The sequence below is a fragment of the Chelonoidis abingdonii genome, chromosome 10, assembly GCF_003597395.2.
Source record: "Chelonoidis abingdonii isolate Lonesome George chromosome 10, CheloAbing_2.0, whole genome shotgun sequence".
NCBI classification, from domain to species: Eukaryota; Metazoa; Chordata; order Testudines; family Testudinidae; genus Chelonoidis; species Chelonoidis abingdonii.
In genome coordinates this window covers 49,134,778-49,147,502 of record NC_133778.1, presented here as the reverse complement: position 1 = coordinate 49,147,502, position 12,725 = coordinate 49,134,778, and the positions used below count along the sequence as shown (strand labels likewise).

Here is a 12,725-nt window from a genome sequence, read left to right as displayed (position 1 = left end):
TGCATAATGGGAAATAAAAAAAAGAACAATCAATTTATCCCAAATTTGGGGCAACTGAGCAAATCAGATCAGGAAGAGAATAGTTACTCATTCTTGCCTGATGATCATCTAGTCACTTTTCAGGGTTTTTTGTTTTGTTTTCTTTGTTTCTTTTAATACCTTTCTTTATCTTTAGTTGCTTGTTCAATCATTAAGTTCTTCAGTTCTGCCAGACGCTGTAGATCTTTCTCTTCCATTTCTTGCCACTTGCGTTGTTTTTCAGCCCAGTATATTCTCACCTGGAGTTTGTATGAACGAAATATATAGATTAAAACAGAACATTTATAAACCAAGATACAGGCCAGCAAAGCAAGGATAATGCCAGGGAAACCCTGATATCTTGGGTTTTGTAATAATATGTATATTTTAAAATAGCATATTTGCCTATGTTAGGAAACATTAACAAGCTACACTTTAAATGTGAAGCTGCAGAAACTGCTTTTGAGATGTAGTAGGAGCAGAAGAGAGTTTGTGGAACCAACCCCCCCTGCCCCCTGGCCGCTTGAATAGAAAAATTGCTAACTGGTATGTTTCCTGCAGTCCCCTCTTTTTCCATCCTATCCAACAACAGCAACTACAGACAGCATTATTGCTCCCTCTACCAGGGAGCAAGGAAACAAAATACATGGCAATCAGAGCACCTTATTTCCAGTTTGAATCAAGAGTAGCTCCAAGTGGCAGTCCTACCGGGGAGAAGCAAGGAATATAGGATGAGAGCTACAACAAATAGAATTACCAGTGAGTAATTTTTTCTTGTTACTATGGCCCTCTTCATCTATTCTACCCAGCAATAGCAAAAGCAGACATCCCATGAAATAACCAAAGAAGATGGATGGGCTTTCTTCAGATGCTTGGAGTGTCAGATATGTCATCACTGACATTGCTTTTGGTCTGACTGGTAATGCCAGATAAAGGTGAAAGGAACTGACAACAGTCTTGCAAATTTAGCTACAGAACTGGAATTTCAATGATGCAGAAAATTAGCATGCTCCTTACTGAATGAAGATGAGCTCTGTGTAGGCTTGAAAGCTTATCTCTTTCACCAATGGAAGTTGGTACAATAAAAGATATTACCTCATCACCTTGCCGCTCTGAACGGCATTTAGTAACTTTGGATATATTACTTTGTCCTAGTCAAAGGCTAATAAGAATGTCTGATTCACAGAGGTTTTTCTGGCGTACACCGTTGTTGCATTAACCCTCAAAACGAGTGGTTTTCAAACTTTTTTCATTTGCAGACCCCTATAAAATATCAAAAGGAGGTGCAGACCCCTTTGGAAATCTTAGGCACAGTCTGCAGACCCATGAAACGACTGTTCTATGGTAATAATCTTGAAAACCACTGTTCTATAGTAATGACAACCTTTCACAGACCCCTTAGACATTAAGCTGAAATTAAAATTGTAAATATGTATCAGTAATTTTAATGAAGGAAAATTAATAAATAATATAATCTTTATAAAACACACAACTGTCTGAAAACAAGGAAATTCAAAGTTAAATAAAATTATTTTAAAGATATGGAAATACAGAGCTAAGGTATCCCAAATAACTGTAGCTTTGCTCTCTTGTTCATTTCACTGTCAGAACTCTCCATGTAAAGTTTATATGTATCTTATACTCTGAGGCTCCACAGGACAGAACCTCAAAAGGGCTCCCATCTGGAGATATTCCGTGCATCAGCTGTGTACCAGAGTCCTGCTTCTGCACCACCTCAAGTCAATGGGAGTTTTGCTATGGACTTCAGTGCAAGCAAGAGCCAAGTTCTGTGTGGCTTAGGAACTCCACAAAACAGATACACAAAAGAGCTCCAGTCATGGATCTTAGGAGCTCCACAGAATATCCATACATCTTAGGACGCAGACTTTTAGTTATTATACACATTTTTAAAGCCCTCATAACTAAAACATCTAAAATCAATTTTATTCATTTTGAAGTACATCAAGTCCCTGGTTAAAGAGAAAGTGAGGAAGGTGCTTAGTTAAAAAGGAAATAGTTTAAGTGACCATTCCTTGCAACAGAACCTCTATGAAATGGCAATAAAAGTAACACATTATATGTCACAGAAATACACTAGTTTTAGGCTTTTGTAGAAGGCTCCAGTTTGCAATGGCTTTCAGGACATGAGACCCTTCAAAATGAGCTGTTACATTTTTGAAAACAATCCTTTAGGTGCTGTGGTTCAGGAAAAAGTAGATTTTCAGAAAATGTTGATATTTCATTAATCGCAGTTTCCTGCTCCACAGGGTTAAAATTGAATAGCAAACCATAACTTTATTTAGGCCATTTTTATACACACAATACGAAACCAAGAACAACTGTACCACTCTGGTTATTAGAATATTTTTATTACTTGACATATTTATATTAAATAAAACCTCTCCTATTGCATTAATTTCTTTGCATTCTGCAGACTTGCATAAGAGAAAAAAATCTCATAAATGTAATTAGGTCAATGTAATATTTTTGAAATGTAGTATTTGAAAATGAAAAATAAAATCTGACTAGCAAATTGTAGTTGATATGATCACACTGTACAAGATAGCACTGTATGGAGTATGACAAGTACAGTATATGTAGTGTGGCAAATTGCCGGTACTGTTCTGCTGGGTCTCGCGCTTTCTCTTCTCTGGGGTAGGTTCAGGGCGCTATTGCTTGCCTCTGAACCAGTTCTTAATCATTCCCCTAGTGTCCTTGGAGGAGGGGAGTGGAGAGGGAGGGACCTGGGCCCGCCCTCTACTCCAGGTCCCAACCCAGGGCCCTGGGTTGGGTGAACCACTTTGCTAGCGGGTTCTTCGCCTGGTTACTTCCCTCTCATTACCCGTCAGCGTGTGAAGGGCTTTCGCCTCTCTCATATACAAGTCTGGGTGCCCTCTACCTAGGGTTCTGTTGGGCTTCCCAATCCACCGCAGCACTCCTCCAAAACCTTCTATTTCTCTCTGGACAAACCTTCTCTTCTGCAATCTGACTCTGCCTCCAATACCAACCTTTCCTCCTTCAACTCCACACCCTGTCTGACTGGAAGCAGGGGTTTACTAATCCAATGACTGGAGTCAGGTGCTTCCAATTGGAGTCAGGTGCTCTAATGGAGGCAGGCGCTCAACTGAGGCAGGTGCTCTAATTGGCCAACAGCTGTTCTAGTTAAATCTAAAGCCAAACCTTCCCCTTGGCAGGGAATAAGGCCCTCCTCTACACTCTTATCTGCCTTTTCTGCAGGCTGTATCACATATCTCCCCCCCCCCCCCGCTCAACACCCAAGGGTTGGGCTATTCGGAGAGAGCAGTGTTGGCGTGATGAGGCCATATGCGTTGCCGTGTTGGCTTTCCTAGCCTCTGCTGCACCCGAATAGGAAGGTGCAAGGAGAGGAACCACTGCGTCACTCTGGCGTTTTTTCCTTGTTCCTATGCATCACTGGAGCGGGGCGTGATCAGTCACAAGGTAACGCCGCCCCAGGAGATAGTAGCGGGGAGTCTTCCATAGCCATTATAATCGCCAGACATTCCTTTTCAACAACAGCGTATTTTTGTTCCCCATGGGGAGGCAAGCTCCAGCCTGAGGTAAACAAGATGGGGTTGCTCCTCCTCCCCACCATCGGAGAAGATGGCCACGAGGTCCCACCTCCGAGTCGTCTGTCTGCAGGAGAATTCCTTTCGAGTCTGGGGCATGAAGTACGGATGCAGCATAGGGCCTGTCCCGCAATCGCAAATTGCTGCTTCCGCCGCATCTGTCCACTTCACCTATCCGGGCCCGAGCTTTTATTACAATCGTCAAGCCCCGCTCTGGGCAATAGGGATGAATCTCCGATAGATCCAACTAACACAAAAATCTCTGACCTGTTCTTGCGGATTGGGCGAGCCAACTTATGTATTGGCCTCCACTTGTTCCATTGGACGGCTAACAACACCCCTCTCCTACGACATGCCCGAGGGGTATCTTGTCTCACTAGTTCCTATCACGCATTTACGAGGTTAGCTGTGAGACAGCCTTTCGCAAAGCGTCCCAGCACTGCTTCCACTTATGTCCAGGTGTGTTCTCCAATCAGGGCTATGTTAACTATGTCGCCTATGTAGGCGGCGGCATAGTGCATGGGGTCGTAACTAATTATCCATCAGTCCTTGGAATGTGGCAGGGGCCATGGAGTTCCGGAAAGGAGGAAGTGTCATGGAACAGGCCATTCGGTGTAGAAAAACAGTCTTTCCCTGGCCATCTTTGCCAGGGGTATTGCCTATCCTTTGGTCAGATCTAGAGGTGTTGGTATTTGGCCTTGCTAAACTGGATCAACCAGCTCGTCAATGCGTGTATCGGGGTAGCATTCGAGTGGATACTTCATTAATTTCCGGAAGTCCGTTCAAAACCCAGGTGTGCCATTCAGGCTTTGGGACCTAGTACGATCGGACTGGACCACTGCCTGTGGGATTTCTTCAATGACCCCGATTCCAGCATCTTTCGCACTTCCACTCTAATTTCTTCCTTTTAGCTACCGGTATTCAGATATGGTCTTTATCGTCACCTTCACTTCGGGGCTGGTGACAATATGATGTTGGGATAGTGCCGTTTCTGCTGGTTGGTTACTAAAATACGTCCTGGTCCGTGTGATCATTTCAATGACTTCCGTCCGGTGTTTGGGGTTAAGTCAGGAGATATCTTACCTGCTCCTGGGGCCGGCTGCCTGAGTAGTAGCTCCTCGAGTGACCAAGACACGTCCCTCTCTGTCAGCCAGGCTTCAGTAAGTTATGTTGGTATATTTGCTCTGGGCTTCCGGCGGCGTCTGGTTGTCTCACCTCTATAAATTCACTTCTCCCATGGCTTCCACTATCTCACATTGTCCCGTGCCAACTGGCAGGATGTTGCCTTCTCTGTGGTCGCACTAACACCTCACCCCGTTCCCCCGGCTGAAATCTTCGCTGTTTTGCCCGACGGTTGTAGTATGTCCGCTGTGCCTCTTGTGCTTTTTCTAAATGCTCCCGTACTATCGGGGTTACTCGAGTTATCCGCTCTCGCATCTGTGTCACATGCTCAATAATATTCTTTCCTGGGTTGGGTTGTTCCTCCCAATCCTCCTTGGCGATATCCAATATCCCGCGTGGGGTGGCGTCCATATAAGAGTTCAAAGGGAGAAAAACCCGTGGACGCCTGGGGAACTTCCGTATAGCGAACATTAGATACGGCAAAAGAGTGTCCCAGTCCTTTCCATCCTGTGCTACCACCTTCCGGATCATACTTTTAAGGGTTCGATTGAATCTTTCGACTAGCCCGTCTGTTTGTGGATGGTAGACGGAGGTCCGAATGGCTTGTATACGGAGCAGGGCACATAAGTCTTTCATTAGTTTTGACGTAAACGGGGTTCCCTGGTCTGTCAGGATCTCCTTAGGGATGCCCACTCTGGCGAAAACCTGTAGTAGTTCTTTAGCTATTGCCTTAGACGTGGGGTTTCTTAAAGGGATGGCCTCTGGATATCGTGTGGCATAGTCAAGGATGACTAGTACGTTTCGGTGGCCCCGTGCCGACTTTTCTAGTGGGCCCACTATGTCCATAGCTATCCTCTCGAACGGGACATCAATAATAGGTAAAGGTACTAGTGGGGCCCGCAAGTGAGGTCGGGGGCTATGCAGCTGGCATTCAGGGCAGGAGGCACAATAACGCTGGACTTCTGCTCGTATTCCTGGCCAATAAAACCTTCTTAGTATTCTATCCAGCGTCTTGTCTACCCCTAGATGTCCCCCAAATAAATGACTGTGAGCTAACTCTAGTACGGCCCTTATGTGTTTTCCGTGGGACTAGGAGTTGCTCTACTTCTTCCCCTCGTATTTGCTCTATTCTGTACAAACAGATCACCGTTTGAGCACGTAATATGGCCTTGGGCCTTTGACTTTCCTTCTACAGGCACTCCATTTACTTCCACTACCTCCTCCCTCACGTTTGCATATAATGGATCTTTCGGCCTGGTCCTGCCCAAAGGTCTCACGTGTCAGTGTCTGAACTGACCTAATTCCAGGGGGCCTATTTCAACTCTTCCCCCTGGGGTGCTCCCACTTGGGCCAGGAACCTCCTCTGAGTCCTCCGTGACCCGAACCTTCTTCCTTGTCTCCTGGCGGGTTCGCCTACCCACAAGGAAGTCTTTTGATTAGCTGCCAGAATCCTGGTCCCTAACTTTTAGCCCGCCCTTCGTTCTCGCCTAGCCCTGCGGGGTTTTTCCAGGGGATGAGAACAATTCTGGAGCAAATTCAGCAAACATTGGGGCGAGGCTATCTTTAGTTGCCTCTGTCTCAACGCTGGGGGTTGCCTAACCCTCTCCTGCCTCTATCGGGGTCAGTAAGTTCTCAAAACCCAGGAAGTCTCTCCCAATCAAAACAGGCCTAAGGGAGCTTGGGGACTACTCCTGCAGAACTCTGGTGGTATTCCCCTAGGATTTTCAATCGCGTACTGGAATTGTAGGGTAAAAATTCACGGTGCCATGTACGCATGTTACCCCTGTGCATTTTTGGCCCGGTTAGTTTGGTCTGTTGCGCACCAACATAAAGTCGCTGAGACCAAACGTGAACCGGCAAACATCCACCTCGCTAATGGTCATAATGCGTGCGTGAGATTAATAACTGATACCATTTACCTTTTTACTATAGGGTACATAGTGTATAGAGTTCTCGATGTCTAGGATGAGTACATAGTGATAAATCCCTAACTAGGTTGATCTATGGCCTACATTGCTTCCCCATTAATAATTCCTCTCCAGCCAATCTCCCCTTTGCATAAGGCCACCCTCCTTGTTGGGACATGGGGCCTGCTACAGCGCGCTATATCCCCATCATTCACCACAACAAATCCTCTACATTCCGGTGATCATCCCTGCCTGGGGCTTACTTGGCCGGCCCCCACTTACTGTCACACGCCACTGACCCTCAGTGGATGTTTCTTTTTTTAGCCTTCAGCCCACTAGCCCATCCCAGCAGCCACTCTTCTCCAAACGTCACTGGGAGGTACCCCTATCTGGCCTCAAGAGCATTCGGTCTGTATCGTGTTCGATCTCCCGGTTGCTATAAGTGTTATCAGACATGTCTAGAGTTCTCAGAACATGTCCGGGGCGCTTCAGCGGTTGCCTTCTTATCTTGGGCGACTCTGTCGGTGGAAGCAGTTTGGGTGATTGTGCCGTGTTCTCTCCCCTGCGCCGCTTCGGAAGCGTACTTTGTTTATCAACAAGTCTACGCATGCTCAGCCTCGCCACGCTCAATAGCGTCTTTCCACTGCAAGCGGAGACCAACTCAGTGTAGGTACCTAGAAGGTAGAGGGGTGCATTCTAGCAGAAGCCACCACATGCAGTCCGTTGCCGAGGCTACCTAGAGAGCTCGGTATACTCACTCCTACATCATACCACGCGATCTCAACTATATCTAGGATACACAACTGCATCTATGGGAGTATCCATCAATACATATGCTTCCTACGTAAACAGTTAGCCTATGGCGGCTTATCCAGGGAGCGACGAGACACCATGTTCTGAGTGTCAGTGTGTCGGAATCATAAGCCTCAAACATTCACATGTGGCGCTTCGAAGGGTGGCTTGATCCTCCCATATTATCACCATCAACATGGAGACCCTCTGAGAGCTCGTATCTATGCACTCAAGTTGTCACTCCCGAGATCTCTTCATGGCTCAGCTGATCTCTCGCGCTCTTTTAGCTGGGAATTAGTTTGCTCGATATGCTCTGCAGACAATGATGCCGGTAATTAACCTCTTTCGTGTGTTGGGTTTCCGGCTCAATAGATATGTGGTTGCATACTGTACACTGCTCTACAGCCACCATTGCCTTTCGGGTACTGCCAGAGCCGTCCTGTGCAGGGCTGACTGTCTGCCCTCAAAAAGTCACGACTTGGACGGATGACCTCGCTATGCGAAGACAATCATCCTGACTGGATCATCACTTTTTGAAAGTAATGCCAGCCCGTACCTGGTCCGGGTCCCTTCCCGCTGTTGATCGTCGTGCTCTCTCATAATACAGTGCAGAACCAGTGCCATCTTCGTCTGGATCTTATTAGGTCTCTCTGGTCAGGGCTTCAATAGGGTGCCTGCAAGCCTAGGACCTGCTAGCGGGTCTGATTTCCAGAGATACACCTCTTACAGATGCAATGGTCCGTTTCCTCGCGCGTGACTCTTGATTGTTTGTAGGTGGTTGACTGCAGACCCTTTGCGATTCAAAAGGCCCTGCGCTGCACTGGGCGTATTAGGTCCCTGCAGCAGCGTGTCATGTCTCCGAGGCCTTGATCACGTCGATTCGCATCTCAACGGGTGGAGCCCTTGATTGTCATACTCCCATGGAACATAGAGTGCCCAGACTCTGCATATCCCTAGAACACCTTTGTGTTGGGCAAGAGAATTGCCAACATGTTCTCGCTAGCCGCTCCCTCCCGGCTAATAGGCGGCTCTTCGTCTAAGGCCATTAGTTATTTTATGCGCGTCGCTTTGTCTCTCGCGCGCTGACTGAACAAGTTAGGCATTAGACTCCACCTCGGGATGGGTGAATAGTCTTGCGTTGAAGCCCAGGAGATAATACCAAAAAGAGGGTAGAGAGACCTGGGCTCCACTAACCACAGACTCTGACGTGGGGCTCAAGGTATCCCACGTGCAGAGGCAATCCGGTTGTGGTGACCCACCACGTGTGCAGATTGCTCCAGCGTAATGTTTGACTCGTTCCCTGGGTTACTTCCCTTTCGGACTACCCGCTTCCAGCTTTTGCCATGAAGGACGGCTTCTGAGGGGTCTCTAGTACTAATGTGCGCTACGTGAGCTACCATAGTGACACTACCGGTCTTCGTTTTTGAGGCTTCCCAATCTCCACTCCGCCAGATTGAACTGTTCTCCTTCAACGCTGACCTGAGTTTACTCGGATACTGTGAGCAAACTCTGGCTCTTCTGCAATCTTGCACACTCTGCTTTCCAATCCATAACGCTTTCTCTGGAGTCTTGTGGTAACTACCACTTGACTAGCAATGTCTTGCCACTGAAGCAGAGGGTTGATCTATAGTACAATCGTCATGACTCCCAGTCACGTGTGCTCGTAAGCTGAACGAACCAGACTAAAGGTGCTCTAATGTGAGATATATAGCACTGGGTAACTATGCTAGGAGCTTGGTGGCAAGTATCTCCTTATACCAGAGTGGATCAGGTGCTCTAATTGCGAGTTCATGGTGCTACGCATTACACTGGTCAGTGTGCTCTACATTGAGCCACACATAGACATACTATAGCAAATACTCACCCCCTTGGCTAGGGATAAGGCTCCCCTGGAACTAATAACACTTATAGACAATCCCCTCTGGCCAATGCCTGTAATGACATTAGACAGAGGGTCACAGCACCTATGCTGCTCCGAAGCCTAACCACTATCTCCTTCAACAAATCCAACAGACCAGGCCAACTTCAGACTGAGAGTAAGAGAATGGATTTTATACATCCGCATCGCACTGAGGAGGTGCGGGGCTAGGTGAGTGGATGTCAGCGTGGCTGCGAGATTGGAGCAGGTGCTACCTCACTGGCAACATCGCTGATTCCTAAGTTTAATCTACCACACGGAAAACCTTTCCCCCTGTATGAGACAGCAGTATGACAGACTTCCTCGCGCTGACACTCACAATCATATTAGTGCTCGCGCTCACGCGCGTCAAAAACATGCCAGTCCAGCTTGGATGCTTACAAGACGAGTAAAAGTGTAAAGTTGACAGTTTACGCGTCGCACTGACACCGCGTTCTGGTGAAAGAATAAAAGGACGAAACACAACATTCGAGTTTTACTCGCGACGCATGTTCATCAAGGATGTTGCACTCCTGGGAAAACATAAATAACACTACTGGCATGCTGTGGTAAGCTATTGAAATTCAGTCTGTGTAAGCTTTGCGCGGAACAATAAAGCGAGCAATGAGTGATGCTTAAGGCAATGCACGTCACTTCCACTCTGTCACCTGGTCCTAAGGGCTTTTTCTCGCCACCAATGCTCACAAGTTGCCAAAGACGAAACACTCAGTAATAGACAATGCAAGATAGATAGGGCTAGCTCATCAGAATCTCGAGAATCAGAGGGTTTGGAGACAGCGGAGAGCGGTCGAGGCAGGTCTATCGGTAAACTAGTACCAGAGCCGCCCATGCGACCAAAGCACGGACAAGATACCGCACCACTAAATCAGTTACACTCAGCGCAAGAGGCCTTTTGTCAGCGCGTGACCATTAAAACCCGTCCTTCTCAAAGAAGAGAATTCCACCGCACTCGCTGCGACCTAGGCTAAGAGCCCATTTCCAGTCGAGTTTACCATCACACACCTCAATCTACGACTGTTTATACACATATCACATACGCAGTCTTTTTTAGTCTTAGCATAGCATTCATCAGCAGTGAGGATAAGCCATCAGACAAAGCTCTTGTGTACTGAGCGCCTACACCCACCTCTTCCATCTTTCCTTCCTCTTCGATGCTGTACAAGGGTAATTTGATCTGTCCACTAAACTGAGTACTTTCAGTGGTCTTCCTTTATTCCTTAAATCACGCAGCTTCATTATATTAGACTAGCGTAATGTCACATAGCACTACCAGGAATCCCATTAAATTCGCGAAGACACTTTTTACAATAACACCGGTTTGTAATACAGCGCATTATGTATAGGAGCAAGTCGAGTGCGCACAGAGACCAGATCAAGAGCAGCAGGGTAGTTCGAGCCGAGTGGTAAGCAATACATGTAGAGCCGTGGGGACTGGCTAGTCGTCAGCGATTGTCCATCGGAGCGTTGCACTTGGCTACTATCGTAGCAATGTAAGTCTATCCAGCTCATCATTCTCGCAATAGGTTCTCCCCGACACGGATGCGGCGTGCTCGTCCAGGTTCTTCATCTCCCTCAGTAAACCACATGTCGCGAGAGGACTAAGATGCTGACTTGAAGGATCTCCTCAAATTTTCAAGAATAAAGGCGCAATAAAAGAAGAGAGACAAAGTGTCACGAGCGCGGTGAGTTCGAGGGTAAGACATGTTCGTCACCCCATTTTTTGTCTTTGCGCTCCTGGCTAGATCTCACTAGACCATCAGCAGGAAGCACACGCATTGACAAGCATCTATCCGACTCTGGTTACAGAAATGATCCGTCGAGAGAATGACACAACGAGCATGACATAATCGAGTCAATTATCTGACCAATGCCACACCTTTTCCCTGGAGCCAAGCACTCTGTTATAGAAACTGAGCAGACGCCAAGACGGCAACTTGGAGCCACTGGTACTGAGTTACTTGCCTTTTGTTTCATCTTGCTATGTCCCTTGACAACCAGGCAAATGAATGCGCTGTGTAGCGCCGCCAGTACCACCAGCTGCGGCTCTTGTCAGCGGGCACCATAACAATATGGTGACAGTGACCAAAAGGGCAAAAACGGGCCTCCAATGGGTTAACCATGCTATGGCGGTCTGCCAGGCAGAATCCAAGGGAAAAAAAGGGTGCCCGCGAAATGAATTGTCGCCCTGCCGCTTGCTTTCCGCAAACAGAGGAAGGACATGAGTGGGCACGACATTTACCGCAGAACTCACCCGTTGACAACTGTCTTGTTGCACCATCAATGCAATTTGGGATGCGTCAACCCAGAATTCCAATTGGGCCAGGGGAAGACTGCGGGGAACTATGGGATAGGCTACGGGAAGCCTAGCCAGAGCGCAACGCTCCAGAAATCCGATCGCCTAGCCTCAGTACAATGGACGTAAAAAACACCACTGAATTATTTGCTGCGTATTTGTGTGGCCCGCGTGCCCAACTCGACTTTATACAATTGTATTACAAAACCGGTTTATGGTAAATCGGAATGATCCGTATGTAGAACATACCCCAGCCTCTGCTAGTGATTAAAGAAACAGTGCACATACCCTTGACAGCAGCAAGAGAAGGAAAAGGATGGAGATGTAGGGCAAGAAAAAAGAAGCCTTGGCTACCATGGCTGATAAGTGCTATCTAATCAAAAACTTGAGAATAGGAAAAAGCTGTGCTGTTGTGTGCTAATACGAATGGGTTACCTAGGGAGGTGGTGAATCTCCTTCTTAGAGGTTTTTAAAGGTCAGGCTTGACAAAAGCCCTGGCTGAGATGATAGTTGGGGATGGCCTGCTTTGAGCAGGGGTTGGACTAATGACCCCTGAGTCCCTTCTAACCCTGATATCTATGAGTCTATGAAACCATCTTCTTGATGCCTGTCCATGTTTGAAATTACATTGTTGGCAAAAAAGCTCCTTAGGACCAGTACCAGAGTTGAGTCCTCTATCATTAAGATACTGTAACTTTAATTTAAGCAGAATTAAAGATAAATTTCAAGTGTGTTTTTCAAACAACTCTGTGACATTCAGAGATTATGGGGTTTATTCTGCAACAAGTGTCTCCATAACATGCATTTAAACACTTTGTCTTGTATAAAGCATGGCCAGAGGGCAGCATAAGAGTGTTAGCAGGGGGCCTATTTCCTGCCAAGGAGGAAGGTTTTTTGCTTTTAGATTAACTAGAACAGCTGTGGCCAGTAGAGCACCTGACTCCAGTTGTAGAGATCCAATAGACACTGACCCACTCTAGAGCCTGCCAATTAGAGCACTTGACTTTCACTTAGAGCACCCTGACTCCAGTCATGGATATAACCCCTGCTTCAGTCAGACAGGGTGTGGTAGTTGAAGGAGAAAGGTT

General features: G+C 47.0%; 1 protein-coding gene across 2 annotated transcripts in view; it reads right to left on the bottom strand.

Moving 5' to 3' along the window:
• CCDC148 (coiled-coil domain containing 148) overlaps window positions 1-12,725 on the bottom strand; it is a 139,711-nt gene that overhangs the window by 18,807 nt on the left and 108,179 nt on the right. For both annotated transcript variants that reach the window (XM_032778735.2, XM_032778737.2), the window contains exon 12: window positions 160-278. In XM_032778735.2, coding sequence (XP_032634626.1) covers window positions 160-278 — 119 coding nt within the window. The remainder of the gene's footprint in view (window positions 1-159; window positions 279-12,725) is intronic.